The 19,745-nt window shown below is 40.4% G+C and overlaps 1 protein-coding gene across 3 annotated transcripts in view; it reads right to left on the bottom strand.

Annotated features, from left to right (window-relative positions):
* The window catches only part of KDM2A (lysine demethylase 2A), a 110,827-nt gene extending 91,303 nt beyond the window's left edge, over positions 1-19,524 (bottom strand). Inside the window, exons 1-3 of one of the 3 annotated variants that reach the window (XM_032414491.1) lie at positions 18,712-19,524; positions 17,366-17,490; positions 11,643-11,761 (exon numbers count right to left, since the gene is read on the bottom strand). Coding sequence is in view for 2 of the 3 variants with exons in the window: in XM_032414489.1 (XP_032270380.1) it covers positions 4,261-4,308 (48 nt within the window). In the remaining variant the exon portion in view is untranslated. Of the gene's footprint in view, positions 1-4,260; positions 5,062-11,642; positions 11,762-17,365; positions 17,491-18,711 lie in introns of those variants that run through there. The other 2 variants (XM_032414490.1, XM_032414489.1) reach the window with 2 other exon arrangements.
* Between the last annotated feature and the right edge of the window lie 221 nt (positions 19,525-19,745).

Here is a 19,745-nt window from a genome sequence, read left to right as displayed (position 1 = left end):
AGGCAGATGCTTAATGACTAAGCCACCCAGGCGCCCCTTCAGATGGGTCTTAAAACTAAGTCTATCATCAAATTAAGTAGATATATCAGGTGATTAGAAAATTCTCAACCTATGAAAAATGAGAAGGCTGTTCTTACCCAGGGAAGGCTGAGAGGCATAGAGATGTGCTGTCTTGCTTCATCTAAAACCACCACACACACTTGACCATGGCATTAGAAATTCCTATTCTACTTTCACCCAGTGGAGTCTGGCTCACGGCTGGTACAAAGTTCTAACTTGACTTAAGATGGCACAAGTATCAAGAGGGGCTTTCTTGAATGTGCTATTATAATGGCCACATGGATTCCATAAAGGGAGAAATGCAAAAAATATAATTTATTTGAATTATAAAAACCTTTAATAAGGCCATGTACAGAATTTTTACAATTTTTTTTTTATTTTTATTTATTTTTTTTTTTTTAAAGATTTTGTTTATTTATTTGACAGAGAGAGATACACAGCGAGAGAGAGAACACAAGCAGGGGGAGTGGGAGAGGGAGAAGCAGGCTTCCCGCAGAGCAGGGAGCCCGATGCAGGGCTCGATCCCAGGACTCCAGGATCATGACCTGAGCCGAAGGCAGACGCTTAACGACTGAGCCACCCAGGCGCCACCTTTTTTTTTTTTTTTTAATTAAACTCTACACCCATTGTGGGGCTCAAACTCACAATCCTGAGATCATAAGTCCCATGCTCTACCAACTGAACAAACAAGGCACCCCCAGAATTTTTAAAATATAGAATCTGGAATAATTTTGTGTCCCATATGAAGAACTGGTAAAAAACGAAGAAATAAAGAAAATGGATCTCCCCAACTGTTTGTGTCCTCCATAACACAATGTTTGGGATGGTTCCTAATATTTTCATAAATGACACAGAAGACAACATGGGGGTAACACTGCGAACACAGGGAGATAAACTGAGAAAGCTCACAAGCCAAGTGAATGAATGTTATATGATTAGCCTCTGACTTGGGTAAAGTAAAAGGCCTAGAAAAAAATTAAGTAATTCATACAGTAACTTAAAATAAAATGGTTTCTGAACTAATTTTACCCAATAAAAAGTCATCCAAATCTATATTGATACCTCATGACATTAGCCAAGAATCTCTGGTAGGGTAGGGTTTTTCATAAAGTGTACTCAGTAGGTGAATTAAATATACTACCATAGACATAAAAATTAACATGAAAAATCAAAATTAGGGACATCTGGGTTGCTCTGTCGGTTAAGGGGCTGACTCTTAGTTTGGGCTCAGGTCATGATCTCAGGGTCCTGGGATTGAGCTCTGCGTTGGGCTCCACACTCAGTGGGGAGTCTGCTGGAGGATTCTCTCTCTCCCTCTTCCTGTCCCCTCATGTGCACACCTGCTCTCTCTCTCTCAAATAAATAAATCTTAAAAAAAAAAAAAATCAAAATTAGGGGCACCCGGATGGCAGAGTCGGTTGAGCCTCCAACTCTTGATTTTGGCTCAGGTCATGATGGGTCATGAGACTGAGCTCGAGTCAGGCTCTTCACTCAGTGCAGTCTGCTTAAGCCTCTCTCTCTCCCTCTGCCCCTCCTCTGAACTCTCGCTCACTCATTCTCTCTCTAAAACAAATAAACAGGGGCACCTGGGTGGCTCAGTCGTTAAGCGTCTGCCTTCGGCTCAGGTCATGAACCCAGGGTCCTGGGATTGAGCCCCGCATCAGGCTCTCCGCTCAGTGGAAAGCTTGCTTCTCCCTCTCCCACTCCCCCTGCTTGTGGAACACAAGCTGTGTCTCTCTCTGTCAAATAAATAAATAAAATCTTCAATAAAATAAATTAAAACAAATAAATAAGAAATATAATCAAGCCTCCCCCATGTTTACACTTCCTCTAATGTATCCCCATTACCAACTGCAAAAGTACATATAACTTTACAGGATTGACTCTTCGCATCTCAGATTCCCTCCCATTTTATGTTCCAGTAACACTCAACTCCTGGCAACGCTGTTTTGATCTTGTAATGCTGTTTCGTATATATTTGCTTCTGGATATGCTGGTTCCTCTGCTTGGAATTTCCTTCCTTGCCCTCTGACCTGCTTAGACAATACTTAATGTTCCAATACCGAACTTAGTAGTTACCGCCTCTTTGAATTTCTTCCTCAGTCATTCGCTCCTTTCTCTTGCCTCTGTACTTTGTACTTCCTAAATTTCATTTATCACAGTATAGCATAATTATTTGTTTATATGGCTCTTATCAGAGTATGAGGACAGGGTACAAGATATTCATTTCTGTATACCCAATACATTTATTAAACACCAACAGTAAGCCTGACAATGTTTGTTGAATGAGCACAAAACCAAAAAGAACAAAATTTCTGAACTTATGATAATTCTTATAGTTTTGATAACCACATCAAGAAATAGTTAACAGGTAGAAAAGATGTGGAGAAAGGCAATTATAATAATTAAAGAAGAAAAAAAAAAAGAAGCAACTCCACGTAAGGAAAGACTAAAAAAAACAGGTTTCTTCAATTTAGAAAGTCTGAGATGTGTTATAACTAAAGGTACAAAAGGTAAATGGAACAAATGATACTATTGACTAAATCCTAGAAGTTTTCAACTAGGCACCAACACTGTATCTTAAAGGAGTTCTTTTTAGGAATTCCATTTCTAAAAGATTCCATTTAACAGAGAGTAAATTTAAACTCAAGGTACTAAGCCAAAACAACAATGGTGGAAGTGGGCCACATATGAAGCACTTAGCATGGTGCCAAGCACAAAATATACATCTGAGATATGCTATTATATGGTTTCTATCAGTAAAGTGTGCAACTCCCTCTACAGGAAGTCAATGAATAACAACAATCAGCACTTTTCAGTCCACAACAACCTGCTGCAGGTAACACTGAGGCAAATATTTATTGCGAAGAAAGCTCCTTGGTAATCACTATATTGTACACCTTAAACTCATTTAATACTATATGTTAACTATACGTGAATTAAAAAATAAAATTAAATAAGCTCGTTGGTATAGGAGATGAATATGTATAACTGCTACTGCAAAAAAGCAACCTCTACTTTTTGATATGTCTTATTCTGCCATACCACTCATTCAAGTTGGCCTCATAAAGGCCTGTACTTTACCTTTCCCTTCCTTCAATCACTCATCATGGAGAAATTTCCACTGATAGAGAGAAAAGCACGTGTGTGTATGTGTGTGTGTGGTGCATTCATACAGCTATAAATACACATGCACATACTTTGCTTTGTGCAAGCAGCATTAAGCAGCAGTTTCCACATACTTCTGAACTGACTGCCTCTGATTCAGACACTATGGCTATACAGCTATGATCAGTTTAAAAAATGTCCACAAATTCAACTGGTAGAAAACACATGAAGAAAAGCTTTAAAAATAACTTTTAAGCTCTGAAATTTAAATTAAGGTAGTTAATTATAGTTTTCGGGAACACACAGAAAACAGAAAAACTGCTAAAGTAATTCCAGTGGTTCTCAAACTTTACCATCTACCAGAACCACCTGGTGGGCTTCTTGAAGTCAGCCACTCCCAGAGTTTCTGATTTAGTAAATCTGGGGTAGGACCTAAGAATCTGCATTTCTAACAAGATCCCAGATGATGTGGTTAAGGAGCACACTTTGAAAACAACTAGTTTAAACTATCAGAACTGAGAAAGACCTTGCAGATGAATAAAATAAAGCTTGGATAACAGTCTTCCTGATTACTAATCTAAGGTTCTTCCCATTGTTAGAGTTCAGTTATTATATTATACAAATTTATGTATTTTAAGAAGTGCACAACAGATTTTGTTCAATTCAATAGACATTTTTCTGAGCACTTAAATTAAGACATGATCCTTGCCTTAAAGAAGTCTACTCTAGCTGGATGAAAAGACTCATGGTCAAATAATTACAACACAAAGTGATCCCACAACAGAAATGCATATAAAGTGCCTCAGGGTGGCTGAGTTGGTTAAGCGTCTGCCTTCGGCTCAGGTCATGAGACCAGGGTCCTGGGATCGAGTCCCACATCGGGCTCCCTGCTCAGCGGGGAGCCTGCTTCTCCCTCTCCCTCTGCCTGCCGCTCCCCCTGCTCGTGCTTTCTCTCTCTCTGTCAAATAAATAAATATAATCTTTATAGATAAATAAATAAATAAATAAATAAATAAAGTGCCTCAGGAATTTAACTGAGGAGAACTCAAGAGAAGAATGTCTGCGGGCTTTGGAGAATAATTAGGAGCTTACCAAGAAGACAGAATAGGGCTGGAGGGAGAGCATTTTAGAGATGCACATTCACAAAAAAAAAAAAAATCCATCCAGCACCTACTGTGGACCAGATACTGTACCAAGCATGGGGATAAAACGGTGAGAAAAGGCATCATAGCAGGCTTTAATGATGCTTACAATCTGAAAGGGAAACAGACAATCAAACAATAATTCAAGTAAATATAGTAAATATAAAGTTGCAATTTTGATAGGTGTTATGCATAAGAGATATTTTATACTATACTATTAAGAATTTATAACTGGAAGATCTAGTCATAGAAATGCTTCCCTAAGAAAAAGGTCTGGAGGATGGTACTTTATCATTCTATACACCATGTTCAAACCTTTGCGCATGAAGAGTGTTTGTAGACACTATTACTATTAAATGGACATTTTGTGTCCTTTTAAAGTTCAAAGGAGGGATCTTGGTAGGCTACTACTCAACTATGCAAGACAAAAGGACTGTCAATTAACTTCTTCACAACGCCTAGCACAGACTATGAATACTCATGCCTATTATCCAGGAAGCCCATTTCCCAACATCAACAAACAGGGGAACCGAACTCATTATGAAAGTGGCCCAGTGAACACAGTATAAGAGCAAGGGTAGCTAGATGGTCTCAAGAAATGAGTAGTCTGTTCCTCCTTTCTCTAACGACCAGAACAAGATATGGCAAATTTTTGTTCCTTGCCTCTCCTTCTCTTTGATTCTGTTCTAACCATCACCCTTCTTTTTTTTTTAAGATTTTACTTATTTATTTGAGAGAGAATGAGAGAGAGAGAGCACATGAGAGGGGGGAGGGTCAGAGGGAGAAGCAGACTCCCTGCTGAGCAGGGAGCCCGATGCAGCACTCGATCCAGGGACTCCAGGATCATGCATGACCTGAGCCGAAGGCAGTCGCTTAACCAACTGAGCCACCCAGGCGCCCTAACCATCACCCTTCTGATAACTGTCAGCACTGAACCACAGAATGGAGTAGATTAATTTTATTACACTATACTTTGTCTTCATGAAAAGTTAACCAACCAGCAATGTGAGTCTCAATGATATAAATGGTATTATGCTATGTGTGTGCCAGGGAAGTCATGACTTGTCCTCATGGAGCATATAATAAAAACAATTAAATTTTCTAACTTGTATCCAGTTAGATACCATGAGAGGTAGGGAGAAAAAAATATGAGGATTCAGAAAAGGTTGCCTTCAATACACTAAGGAAACAGTATTGCAAATGGGCTTTAGAAGATGAGAACTATGGTAGGGACAGGGAGACAAGATAGCACAAGTGTGTAGAAAAAAACCAAGAAGGTAGTTTGGTTTGGCTGGAACATATATGAATTAAGAGTAGCTAATAAGGGGCGCCTGGGTGGCTCAAATGGTTAAGTGTCTGCCTTCAGCTCAGGTCATGATCCCAGGGTCCTGGGATCGAGCCCCGCATCAAGCTCCCTGCTCCGCGGAGAGTCTGCTTCTCCCCCTGCTCATGCTCTCTCTATCTCTGTGTCTCGAATGAATAAATAAAAAAATCTTTAAAAAAAAGAGTAGCTAATAAGACTGTAGTAGTCAACTGGGGCCTGAATATCAGGCTAAGGAGTTTGCGCCTACAATGGCAAAACCCTTCAAGTTAACCAAGCACTTATAAACAATTTCCAGGGATGCCTGGGTGGCTCAGTCGGTTAAGCGTCTGCCTTCAGTTCCAAGTCACGATCCCAGAGTCCTGGGATCGAGTCCTGCATTGGGCTCCTTGCTCAGCGGGGAGCCTGCTTCTCCCTCTGCCTTCAGTCCCCCCTGCTTGTGTTCTCTCTGACAGATAAGTAAAATCTTTAAAAAAAAAAAGAATTTTTTTTTTCCAAAAGGTAAGTTTTATTTTCACTAATCCACACATGAAAAGTTAAAGTTCATAGGAGCGCCTGACTGGCTGAGTCAGTAGAACATATGACTCCTGATCTCGGGGTTTTAAGTTTGAGCCCCACGTTAGGGGTAGAGTTTACTTAATAAAAAATTTAAGAATAAAGTTACCCACACCACCACTGACTTTACAGAGTGGGAATATTACGGAGGACAGGAACAACATGATCAGAACCGTGGAAGCACAATATTAAGAAATAACAGTAAAAATATCCCCCCCCCCCCAAAAAAAAATCCAAGGAAGAGGCTACTACAATAGTCTAGACTAAGAGTCCAAACTGTTTGGAGTGGTAGTGAGAACTACATAAAGATGAATATGAGAGGGGCGCCTGGGTGGCTCAGTGGTTAGGCATCTGCCTTCGGCTCGGGTCATGATCTCAGGGTCCTGGGATCAAGCCCCGCATTGGGCTCCCTGCTCGGCGAGGAGCCTGCTTCTCCTTTTCCCACTCCCCCTGCTTATGTTCCCTCTCTCACGTTCTCTCTCTCTGTCAAATAAATAAATAAAATCTTTAAAAAATATATATATGAATATGAGAAATCCATCAAGTCTTAGCTACTGATTAAATATGAAGGATGACAGAAGAAGGAATAATAGATGATAGCACCATTAACAAAAAAAATGCAGTGGTCTCTTCAACTTAAAACAAAATGTAACAAACAAAAACCTGAGAGAACCTTCTCTGGATTCTGCACTTTAACTTACAGCTATGACCTGCTCCCCTTTTCTCTTCACAGCCAAACTTCTTTAAACTTCTCTTCATTCACTGTCTTTGTTTAATCTCACACTTATTTTGAAAAATGTCTTCTGCTCCAAATGCACTGAAACTCATGTTTAAAATCACCATTAACCTCTATGTTGCCAAATCCCATGAGAATCTCTGTCTTCAATATACTCAGCCTCTGGGTGGCATCCACCTCAGCTGACTACTCCCCTCCTCTTTTTTATACACCATGAAATGTTGTTTAAGAATACAAACTGGAGCCAGACAAACCTGGGTTCAAAAACCAATAACCTCTCCAGTTATTATCTGGTGGTCTGGGACAAATTATATAGCCCCTTCTTATGTCGTTTTCCTGATCTATAAAATTGAGATAATGAAAGCACCTACTTCATAGTTACAAGCATTAAATGAATAAAAACACACTAACACTTAACACAGTGCTTGATAAACAGTAATTACCACAGTCCCTTGGCTTCCGAGACATCACTACTCTCTTGATTTTCCTCATACCTCCCTGGGCCCCCTTCATTCCCTCTGTAAGCTACTCCATGTCTACCCAACTCCATTTACCATACATATGCCAACAAGACAGAGGTATATGCCAAAAAGCCCTTCCTGTGGTCCAGAATCATAGTCCGCTACCTACTCAACAGTTCTAACAGTTCTACCAGATGTTTCACAAGTACCTCACATTCAATCTGTCCAAACTTGCTCAAAACTGAGCTTATGCTCATCCCCTCAATCTCCATACCTGCTCTTCCTTCAGTGTGCCCTATTCTCAATAAAAGGACTATTACACCACAAGCCATGCACATGAGAAAACCTTGAGAGTCATGCTTACATGCTACCCCCTTAAAGTCACCCTCCCACACATCCAAGGAACCAAAGTCCTACGATTTTGTTTTCTAAGTATTTCTCAAAACCTCCCTAATTCCACTACCCATATTCTCAACCATACTTCCATCGTTTCTTATCTAAATAACTGCAATAGCCTCCTAATGTGCATCATCAAATCCATTCTCTCTCCCTCCGATCCTTTCTCTATACTGCAGCTGTTAATAGCTCACGCATATTACTCCTCTGCTAAACTTGTGCCTTCCCACCGTCTTCAGAATAAAGCCCTACTTGACCTGGCCCCTGACTACCTTGTCAAGATTTTAATTCTCTCCTCCACTTACTTCTCTGCGGTTACTCTAGCTTTTTTGGTTTTGTGTGGTTGGTAGGTTCTTCAAACAGGTCAGATTCCTTCCAACCTCAGGGTTTCTACATATGCTAATCACTTCCTTCTTGCCAGGTTATCTCTTAGGCATCCTTCAGGTCTCAGTTTTAAAAGCTTTCTCAGAGAAAGCGTTCTCTGATGCCTCCTCCCACTCCTGAAATTTAGATTAGGTCACCTTATCATATATTCTCACTGCATCCTATATTTACCTTTGTAGTCCTTTGCGTAACTATAATTGACATTACTAACAGAAGTATTTAATTACTGACTTCCCCACCAGACTGGAAGCTTCACAACAGAGGGACCATGCCTGTCTTACTCATCACTGTATCCCAAGAGCTTTGCATGGTGTCTGACACAAAGTTAAGTGCTTGTAATATTTTCTCATTCATACCACAGGGCTTTGCATTAGCTGGTCCCTCTAGCCAGAGCTCTGCTCACCCAGATCTGGTCCCCTTAAGCCCTTGAACTTCACAAGAATGGCTCCTCACCACTCAGGTCTCAGTCACAAAATGCCATCTTCTCAGGCAGCCTTAGTAACCATCAATCTCAAGGAACAATCCTCACCCAAACAAGTACAGATGACCCTTGAACAACATTGGTTTGAACTGCATGGGTTCACTTACATGCAGATATTTTCCGATACATAGAAAATATATGTTTGTTGGCTGTGTATGTTACGGAAGGCTTCTGGTCAAAATATGCTATTAGTACTTAAGTTTTGGGGGAGTCAAAAGTTACATGTGGATTTTCAACTGTGCAGAGGGTCAGGGCCCCTAGCCCCCGCTTGTTTAAGGGTCAACTGTATTTCATCACCCTCTTAATTTCTTCAAAGCACTCAGCAGTACTTGAAACCACAGTATTTGGAAGTTATAAAAAGTAAGGCCCAAGTAAAGTAGCTGTCACAGTATAAGCACCTAAAAAACATTTATGCTAATGAATCTCCTGAATGAGAAAATATTACCTGGGGAATACCCAAAGTTCATCAACAAAACATATACAAACTGTCCTCCAACAAAGTCAGAAAGAGGCAGTATAGCTTAGAAGCCTTGGGAGCCAGACCACCCGCTTTGAATCCTCCTTGTCTTCTTAACTGGATAACCTCAGACAAGTTACTTAATTGTACTATGCCTCAGTTTCTAAACCAGAAAATGGGAATCATAGAGCCTATCTCAAAGGGTTGCCAACAATTAAGTTAGTTAAAATGTGTAAAGTGCCAGTACCAGGCACATAGTATATACTCAATTAATGTGTACTATTATCCATCAGATTGGGCTTTTTCCTACCTTGTCTCAAAGATACGGGGTGACTTTTCCTTTATCTTATCCACCCAAAAAGGCTCACAATTTTTTGTTGTTGTTGTTCACCACACAACTCCAAGGGCATCTTCCAGCAGATTAAGATATGTGAATGGCACCTGCTGGAATTGTGCAATATGGTAGCACCAACCTCAAGTTTTGGCAACCCCCCAGAATTATGATGATCAGAAGATTAAGATGATCAAAAGACACAAGAAACAGAGAAGTACTTTGGAAACTATAAAAGTACTTTAAGTGATCACTATATTTATGAATCTACATTCTCTTGAGGTCACTGTCAGAAGCAAGAGTGTTGGCCAGATTACTGCCCTGACAGGACAGAGTTCCTAACTTCTGAGATCCAGGGATATAAAGAGATGGATTAAGGTTGAGGCTACATACTGAATTCACACTGAGGGCCACAACCCGCTCATGAAGTTGTTTCTTAAAAATGATCATAGGGTATTGAGCTACAGTGCAATTCATTGTATGTCAATATTTGCTCACATCAATACCACAACTTTTAACTCATTTTTCTATCCTTCAGAGAGAATAGCAAAAGGAAATTTCTTGTTGTAATCAATACAATGAATACTTACTTTGGTTATCCAAGTAAGTTGCTTTAGGATAAGTTAAAAGGAGTAATAAATCTGCACCTTGGTCGAGGATTTTCCATACCATTTAGTTTTGTGAAAATTTGACAGCAACAACAAAACCCTTTATGCTTACTTTGAGCAAAGCCCTGCGAAAGGGAATCTGAGAGTGCTTTTGAGATGTTTTGTGTTAAACTTAAAACTCTAAGATTAATAGCAGAAAACCAGGATGGAAACATACACAGAACCTATCTACTGGGTATTTCTCTTTAAATAGGGATTTTCAGGGGTGACTGGGTGGCTCAGTCGTTAAGCGTCTGCCTTCGGCTCAGGTCATGATCCCAGCGTCCTGGGATTGAGCCCCACATCAGACTCTCTGCTCAGCGGAAGCCTGCTTCTCCCTCTCCCACTCCCCCTGCTTATGTTCCCTCTCTCGCTGTCTCTCTCTCTGTCAAATAAACAAATAAAATGTTGAAAAATAAATAAATAGGGATTTTCAATCTCGCATTGTTGACATTTTGGACCCAATAACCCTCTGCTGTGGGGGGCTGACCTGTGCATTTAGGATAGCTTAGAAGCATCCTTAGCCTCTACTCACTAGAATACCAGTAGTACTCCCCTAGTCTGACAATCAAAAATGTCTCAAAAAAAAAAAAAAAAAGTCTCCATATATTGCCAAATATCCCAAGGGGGCAAAAAATCACACCCAGTTGAGAACCCCTGCTTTAAGTAATCTGTTCCACTTTTCTAAAACATCCACCCAATGTCTTCTCCTCACCTTTTCAAAACTCCCTCCTGATCTTGCTGATAATGCAGACTTAATCCCAGAGTCCACCTTAATTCTTCATTTGTCTCCAAAATCCTCAGAAATCACTAAGTACAACTCCTTCCATGACAGGTCAGTTCTCTTGTTCAAAACAGCTGGTGATAAAGTTGACACTAGGACTCAGCACTCATGATCCTCAATCAAGAACTCTTTTCCATAACATGCTGTTATCCATCAGTCAGCAAGTTTTGTCAGTCCTTCACTTTCCCTTCCTTTCCATTTCTACTAACTGTACCCCAGAACAGTGGTTCTCAAACTTCTGCATGTAATGGAATCACCTGGCTTGTTAAAATGCAGATTGCTGGGCCCCAATTCCAGAGTTTCTGATTCAGCAAATACAGGGCAGGGCCCCCCAAATGTGCATTTCTAACATGTTCCCAGATACCCAGATAATGCTGAAGCTGCTGGTGAGGAAACCACACTTCAAGAACCACTGCCCTAGAGATCAGGTACCTAATACCTTAAGAGAGAACTTATTTCAATATTCCTTTGGACACATCCCTGACTTGAAACTGCAAAAATATTATTCCTAAAACACCACTTTGATCAAATTACTACTTGATTAAAAACAAACCACAACTTCCAATGACTCTCCATTTTCCATACCTGGCCTTCATAATTGTTTAAAATGTGTTCCCAATATTATCAACAGTGCCTCCCAAAACAAATCTTCTACTTTAGTCCTATGAATCTAATGAATGTCCTCAGACTAGGCCTTATAAGCATCCCATTCCATAGTAAAGCTTATGCTGTCTTTACCTCCTGCAAGGCCACCCTCTTCCCTCCTCCTCTCTACCTACCTGAAGGAGGCCTTCACCACTGTATTTGCCAAAACCACTCGCTTGGTCACTATCTGCTGCCTTTTTTTATGGTTTAAGTTTTTACCAAGTACTCACAGATAGAGAAAACCCCCAAGAACCTAAAATTTAAAACAGAAAACAATGATATGAGTGACATGCATAAATAAAAAGCTGGACATATACACAAATACTGCTGTTTTAATAGATCAAGTGCAATAAGTTCAAAGTTCACAAAAAGAATGTGCCACCTTTTTCTAACATGATGAAACACTGGCTGTCAAATATTTGTAGCTATCTCATTTAGGATGTTAAGCAGACATCTGTAAGGGAAGAAATTTTAAAAGTAGCCTCAAAAAAAGAGAAAGCACTCAGTCTGCAACTTCCTACAACAGAAATGGGTATCATTTGTTTTCTGTATGAAATAACACAAGAAACATGGGGTTCAAGGTCTGGTTCCACCCCTCACCAACTTGGTGATCTTGGGCAAGTCACAGACCAAAAACTCCATTTCCATAATAAAAAAAATTAAAATTTAAAACTGTACCATCTACCTTACAGGCCAGTTTTGAGAATTAAACAAGATAATGTGTATGAGAGAACCTAGCCTCGTACTCAGCACATAAATACTGAATTGATGTAAAACCACAATGTGACAATATAGTATTATTCCAAAAATGAGATTACACAGAGCAAATTAATGAAACCTAGTCAAGGCCGTTTACAAAGAAAAAAAATTTTTTTTAAAGATTTTATTTATTTATTTTAGAGGTAGGAGGAGGCAGATGGGGAGGGAAAGGGACAAGCAGACTCCTCGCTGAATGTGGAGCCTGATGCAGGGCTCAATCTCAGGACCCTGAGCTGAAACCAAGAGTCAGCTGCTTAACCAAATGAGCCACCCAGGCACCCCAAGAAGAAAAATTTTAAAGATATAAAATAATGGCATGTTTCTCTGTATGGTATACAGTAAATGTATCAATTATTTGTCTTGCTTAATGGCCAAAACGAAGACTTGAGAATAACACAAACACCATCACTAGCAACTTCACAACTTTAAGTTGTCTAAAAGCCAGCAAAAACCTTGAAACAGAAGATTTACATAGGATTAAGGGAAGAACTTAAAATTCAGACTGAGCTTTTAAAGTTAACTAGACATTTTTTTCATTGGTTTTAATGGCCCAAATACTATAAATGTGTTCATCTGGCATGTGTGTTAAGTATAAATTTTTTCTGTCATAGCTTAAAGCTTCTGGTTCTATGCACACTGCAAGACCTAATACCCAGATATTTTGCTCATCCCTACATACAAACTCTCCTCCATTCCAGTGACTTATTGCTGGCCCTCAAGAAACTGGTAGCAAAGAAAAGTATTTATCAGGGCTTTCAACAGTATCAACAGATACTTATTAAGCACTTTCTATGTTGTAGATGGAGTACTTTCTCTTTTTTTGAGGCTACTTGTTGAGCACTTTCTATGTGTCAGACACTATTCGAAGCAACCAGTATATACCATAAACAAAACAAAGTCCCAACTCTCAAGGAGCTTACACTCCAAAGGAGAGATACGCACAAACAAAACAAACAAGTATGATAATGATTAGTGCTCAGCAAAATAAAACAAGAGAAAGTGATAGGGCTTAAATACAGTCCTCATTATGGGTCCCCAAAATGTAGCTTACTGTGGAAGATTGATGCATAAGAATAAAGAATTAGCTCCCTCATTATATGCATTTTGAATCACCCAAAAATGGGCAACAAGTTTTTCCTACATCATCAGGAAGGAGGCTGCAACACTCAGAACAATGTACTCCTCCACCATCACAGATTGAAGGTTAAGTCTAATGAAATAATTATAAATAAGCAAATTCAACAATTTAGACCACCTATAATTATTTTCTAATTGTTAACAATATGACATTTTCATGCTAGGGAAAATACGGCTTAAAACTAGGATTTTATTTTGCCTAGTCCGTTCCTGGTCAGAAAGACCTTACTGAGAGTGGGGTCATTCAAAGTGGGACTGTTTGTAAAAGGGATAATCTGGTAATTGCTGCTGAATCTGAGAAGACAATTTTTAAGTGTAACCCAAAGAATGGTGAGAGTATCATTAGGCTTCAGTGCCCCAGTTTCTTACAAAAGATAAATGATTTAGCTATTTCAAAGAAAAACATATGTAAGAAATAAACAGCATTGAACCTCTAATAGTATAACATCCTTTAGAAAACCTCTTAATCTCATCATCAAGATTGACAATCAAACTGAATTCTCAAGAAAATCAACATCTCTCCTTCAGATAACACTAGTAAACTTAGGTGAATTCAAGAGAAACAAATATTCAGGTTACATAACTTCTTTTACCCTGAAGTATATTGTCTTCACTTTCTTTTACATTGATTTAGGTGTCCATTTGTTTCTACAATTGCCTTTGGCAGGAGCTAATGAATTTTTTCCATACTAAATTTAATGATATGTACAATATATTAACAAGTTAAGGGCACATATCATAGTCCAGTGTATTAAAATATATAACAAAGGTCATCTTTTCCAAAAAAAAATGAAAAAAGTCCCAAGTTAAAACGATACTACATAGCATAGAAATATTAACGTAAGCACTTTGATGCATGCTATTTTGCCCTTGATTTTCTATGCAATAAGGATTACTCAGAATTGGTATGATTTCAAAAACCTAAAAGATCATCAATTATAACTGCTAAGGATCTAATTAACATTTTAGATTAAGTAACTGTAAGATATTATGCTGAATATTCCCTACAAATCAATACTTAAATATACATGGATAGAAACAAACATCTAAACCTACTCCAACACTTTAGCTGCTGAAATCAAATGAAGAAAAAAAGAAGTTCCATCTTTAGTACTTGTCAATATTTCTCAATTAGGTCCTCCATCTAAATTTACTAAAAATACAGAAATAAATCCTCTTTACCTCAGGACAACCAAATACCCACCCATTGCCGAAGCTGAAGCTTCTATCCCTCTCACTTGAATACCCTTTCCAGGTACATCAACTTGCCTTAGAGATCTGTCTGGCTTTGTTCTAGGACTCTATACACAAAACTACTAATCTTTTCATTAAAAAACAAAACAAAACTATGTCTTGCTTAAAAATAGTAAAACATCATTCATTTCCCACACTGCAAAACAAGCATTCTAGTTCCAGAAAGTAGAGCTTATGCCCCAAATCCATACATATACACCAACTTCAAAGGTAAAATTCTCTTCTACATGTAATAAAGTTTGGCAAGAGGCAAGCCATTTTTTTTTTAACTAGCTATTTCTGACTTTAAAAAATGACCTGTCACAAAGTTGATATAAACATATCAAAATTTACCAAATTTAGCCTGTGCACTTGAAATAGCTATCTCAGTAAGAAGCATTAAAATGATTTATTCAATTTTTAATAGTATTCTTACTAGTAAGAATACAACTTTTTTTTTCTTGATAGGTAAAAGGTCCTGAATACAAAAAAGTCATTCCAAAATGAGTCTGGACTCAGACTTTTAATACTGATACCATTTTCTCTCTCAAGAGGCTATTTTGGAGGTATATCACAAGGGACGTCCATTTAGGTTTTATCCCCTAAAACAACATTAAGTAACATTTAATAACACTATAATCAACGTACTAAGTAATTCAATTCAATTTGACAAATATATATTGTATGAGACCACACAAATTTTAATCACTAAGCTAAGTAAGTAAACCTGTCGTTTGTCTCTCTTTCAAACTTTAGGTTCTATGGCCAATAACTGCAAAACAAAAGTAAGTTCTACACTTTGACCTCCTTTAAAGACAGACAGTGTTAAAAAACAGTTAACTACTATAAAAATTAGCCATTATCAATGTAACATGAGAACTCACCACAGAGACAGACATTAAAAGTTTGGTAGGCAAACTTGTCACTCAAATAAGCTGCCAATATGCTCTTATCAAAAGTTATGATACAGAAGGAATTTACACTTCAGATATAATTTTGTCATGTAATCTTAGAAAGAAAAACAGACATCAGTCATCCTAAACTTCAGAATTACCCAAAATTCCAAGTAAAGATCCCCACCAAATATCTGATGTACCCTCTAATACAACACTGCTACAACAGCACATGAACCAAAAGAAAAAATATGCTAGATATGGAAAGGGTTAATGTGTGCAACAGGTGGCAATCACTTTACAATTAAAAAATCATCTTACCAGGACAAAAGTCACAGATTCCCTGGATTTCCTTACCACTACCTCCCTACCTTGTTAAAAAATATGAACTTTTTCTGGCTGAATGAAAGGCTCTTCCTTTGAAAGACTGGATCCCAAGATCCAAGATCCCTCTAGTATTTATGTAACAATACATAAACAATGTATTGTTGATCTTAAAATAAGCTCAACAATTCTACAAGCCTGACATGATAAAAATGATTCCCCATATAGCTGGGAATAACCACCTGGGAAGAGAATTCTGCAGCATCCTTGTTCTTCTTCTGTGGTCCCAAAGAAAAGTTTAAGAAATATCAAAACAAAAATAAACCTTAAGCATACAAAATTTCGCTACTGACACACGTAGTTTATTTCTGAAAGTTAAAGAACCGTACTTTATTTCTAAATGTTAAAGAACTATATTCTCAATACATGCTTTGGGAGACAAGAGGCAAATCTCTGGAATAAGTCTTGCCAGAACATATGCCTGCTGGATATACTTGTCAATGCACTCCACACCTTTCTAACAGTCACGTTTAAACAAAGTAGCCTTTTTTCAAAAAGAGTGGAGATCATCAGAGAATGATTACAGAATCACTCTGTTTTCCTCCAAACTCAGTCTAAAACACAGAGCCAAAGAAAACCACCATAATTCCTTTAGTAATCTTCTAGGTCTCTCAGTTCACCAAATTTCACATGATACAGACAATTCTTTGGCTCTCCCCATACCTTACTCTAAAGACACAAATTCAAATTTCTCAAATGAATATACGGTGAGAATATTAATAAAGTTCTCTTTGACTAGGGGATACAAAAATCAAATTCTTGAACTCCAATAGGGAAACTTTGAGAGGAAAATAGGGCTTAAAGGAGCAAATATTCATAGGCACATATAAGCAAATTCCCTCCAAATCATTACTAAGTAAAAATTTCTTTCAACAAGATATATCTCATACTGCCTTCCCAAAATACAAAATACAGAACTTCTGGCATTCTACCCTTTCTCAATCAATCCCCACCAACCCTCTAAACCTATCAGTGTTACCTGTGTTAAAAATAGAAATCCATAGTTCTACTTCCCAGCTCAAAGCCACAAATCCTGACATACCATAATCTACAAAAATGATACAGAACTAACGTTCCTCAGTTTTGCCCCTAAAATTTACATTCTAATCTAACTTAATCAGATTTATTACAGTGTCAGTATTGCAAAATTAGTAATCCCTGTCATGATGTAATCCACAAAATCCTTTGATTTACAACAGTTTCTATAGAAGTTAAGGTTACATATAAGTCCATTTCCAAACAGGATGAATATTAAGGCTCTAATTGCTTGGCCTAAAAACCAAATGAGATATTAATACATCATCTCTCCTCTGGTATACAGAAAAGCCACCTGAAAAGTTTTAATCACAGTAGGTTCACAAATGGAAACAAAATAGTTATTGTGCTTCAAAATTGAAGAAAAAAAAAAGGGGGGGGGGGAGAGAGAGAGAGAGAGAGAATAAAATACTAACCAATCTCTGGCTGTAACGAATCCTTTCTTCTTCGGGTTCCATCTCTCACTCCTCTGTTGAAATTACTGTAAAGAAACCACTCCAGGGCTGCCTTCCTCTTCCTCCTTAGGAACCAGGTTGCAACACTAAAGAATAATGATATGAGCAGAGATGAGAACTCATCCCCAAACTCAAGCTTTCTTTTCACAGAAAGAAGTATTTAAGATTCGTGTAAGTTAAAGGCTCTCTGACAAATCTGGTTCCTCTTCATCAGTTTGGGACCCCTCTGCTCTGGGGCAAGTGTTTCCATGCCATGACCAACGTTAATCACGTTACAACTGTCCGAGGCCTAGGCAAAAGGAGATGATGCTGGTTTCAGTTCCTTGTGGATGGGCCACACCACTGTTTCTTCCCCACAGGATTACAATAAGCAAGCCTCCCTTTGATGGCAGTAGTAGAAAAAAAAAAAACACAACAAACGTGTTGGGGGGGAGACTTGCATCTATAGAGAACTGACCCGGTGAAGCAGGCGCTGAACAAATCCAGATCCCAACCAAATTAGCTCTCTCTCACTGATAATTAGAAATTAAAGGAAAAAAGGGCAGACTATATTAAAAAAGGACAAAAAAAATCAGGATACAGAAAGGTTCCCAAACAATTTCCCATACCCCCCTAGTAAAGCCGTACACCATCGTTGCCTTCCTTCCTAGACTCCCTGGATCTTTCTCATTCCCAAACCAACACTCCACCCCAACACAAGATGTGTACAACTCTGAAACAAATTCAAGAGAGTTGCAAACCAGGGACAAAAATTCCATTAGATCTTTTTGAATAAAGTAATAAAATGAGCGAATCCATCTACAGAAATAAGTAAAATACATCTTTTCCAAAAATTACGACCGATCTGCGCGACGGTCGATCCATAATACCAAGAAAGGTTTTTCTTTTTTTCGAAATATTCTCAAGGATAATGGCTTCCATAGGGAATGCAGAATTTTTTTTTTCCTTTTTGCAACTACATTTCAGCCACGTTAATAGCATCCTTTCAAAACTGCTACAAGACCAAAGGACCCAATGACACAGTTTCCAAGAGCAGTTCGTGGCAGAGCCCTCCTAGAGGAAGCCCTTGTCCCAAGTCGGGAGGGAAAGAAACCGTGTTTGCACCCCCTGGGCGAGGACCGCCGGGGACTGAAAGCAGCCAGGGCCGGAGAGGAAAAATGGCAAATCTCGCCGGGCTCCCCGAAGGAAAGGCGTTTCAATGGTTCACCCATCGGAAAAAGAAATAGAAACTTTACATTAAGACTTTAGATAACACGGTGAACCAAACTTCCAGGGGGGGGTGGGGGGGCTAGGAGGGGGAATCTCACCGGGGATTTTGCTCGTGAGTTCTTGTCCAAGTGAGAAGTAAAAGATTCCAAAAACTGAGAGGAAAAATTAAATCCCAAACGTCGTCTTCGTTTTTTTCCGTGGATCAACCCAGTATCCAGAGAGGGTCAGAGCGACCCGGAAAAGAGGAAACAGTTGCTGAATCAAACCTCCTCTTCAGGCTTCAGAGACCGGGAGTCAGAGGCGTCAGGAGAGGGGAGCGCGACCCCTCGGCGCCGAGCCCGGGGCGCCCCCGCCTCCCCCGGGCCAGCGGTCAGCAGCCCGAGCCCGAGCCCCGGGCCAGCCCCGGCCGCGGGGAGCGCCCTCTTCGCCGTGCCCTGGGCGAGCAGCCGCCCGGCCGCCTCCGGAGCCCAAGAGCGGCAGCCGATCAGCTGAGACCGGCCGGCCCGAGGCTCCCCGCGCCGCCCCGGCCCCCCGGAACGCGGGCCCCGGCCCCGGGGGGCGGAGAGGGCGGGAGCGGCGCGGCGCGCCGGGCTGGGGGCCCGGGCTCCCCTCGCGTCTCCCCCTCAGCCCGGGCTCCGCGCTGCGGGACGAGCCCCCGGCTACTCCCCAGTCGCAGAGGAGGGATTCCGGGGGATGGGCCCCCTGGCGTTGCCCCTCCTCCCGGAGCGCCCCCTGCCCAGGATAGACGGAGCGGCGACAGGCCCAGCCGCTGGGAAGGTGCTCTGCGAGCCGCAGCCGCCGCCGCCGCCGCCGCTGCCGCCGGGGAGGGGTGTTGTTTCCCTCACACAGGAGGAGCCGCTGAAGCAGCCGCCGCCATTTTGAACCCGTCAGACTCTCACATACACACAGCTCCTCCGCGGCGCACTGCGCAGGCGCCGCCCCCCCACCCCTCCTCCGGCTCGCCTCCACCCCCACCCCCTTCAGGCCTCCCTTCGTTTCTTACCGCTCTCCCGGGCGCACGTGAACGCGCACGCGTCACTCCCCTCTAACGCGGACACTCCGCGGCGCGCGCACGCGCGGATGCGTCGGCCTCGAATCGCCCGCGCCCGGCGACGCCGACGCGGCTCCCCGC

Source organism: Phoca vitulina, unplaced genomic scaffold (assembly GCF_004348235.1).
Source record: "Phoca vitulina isolate PV1807 unplaced genomic scaffold, GSC_HSeal_1.0 scaffold16, whole genome shotgun sequence".
Classification (NCBI taxonomy): domain Eukaryota; kingdom Metazoa; phylum Chordata; class Mammalia; order Carnivora; family Phocidae; genus Phoca; species Phoca vitulina.
The sequence above is the reverse complement of the archived record's forward strand: the minus strand, read 5'-3'. Positions and strand labels throughout refer to the sequence as shown.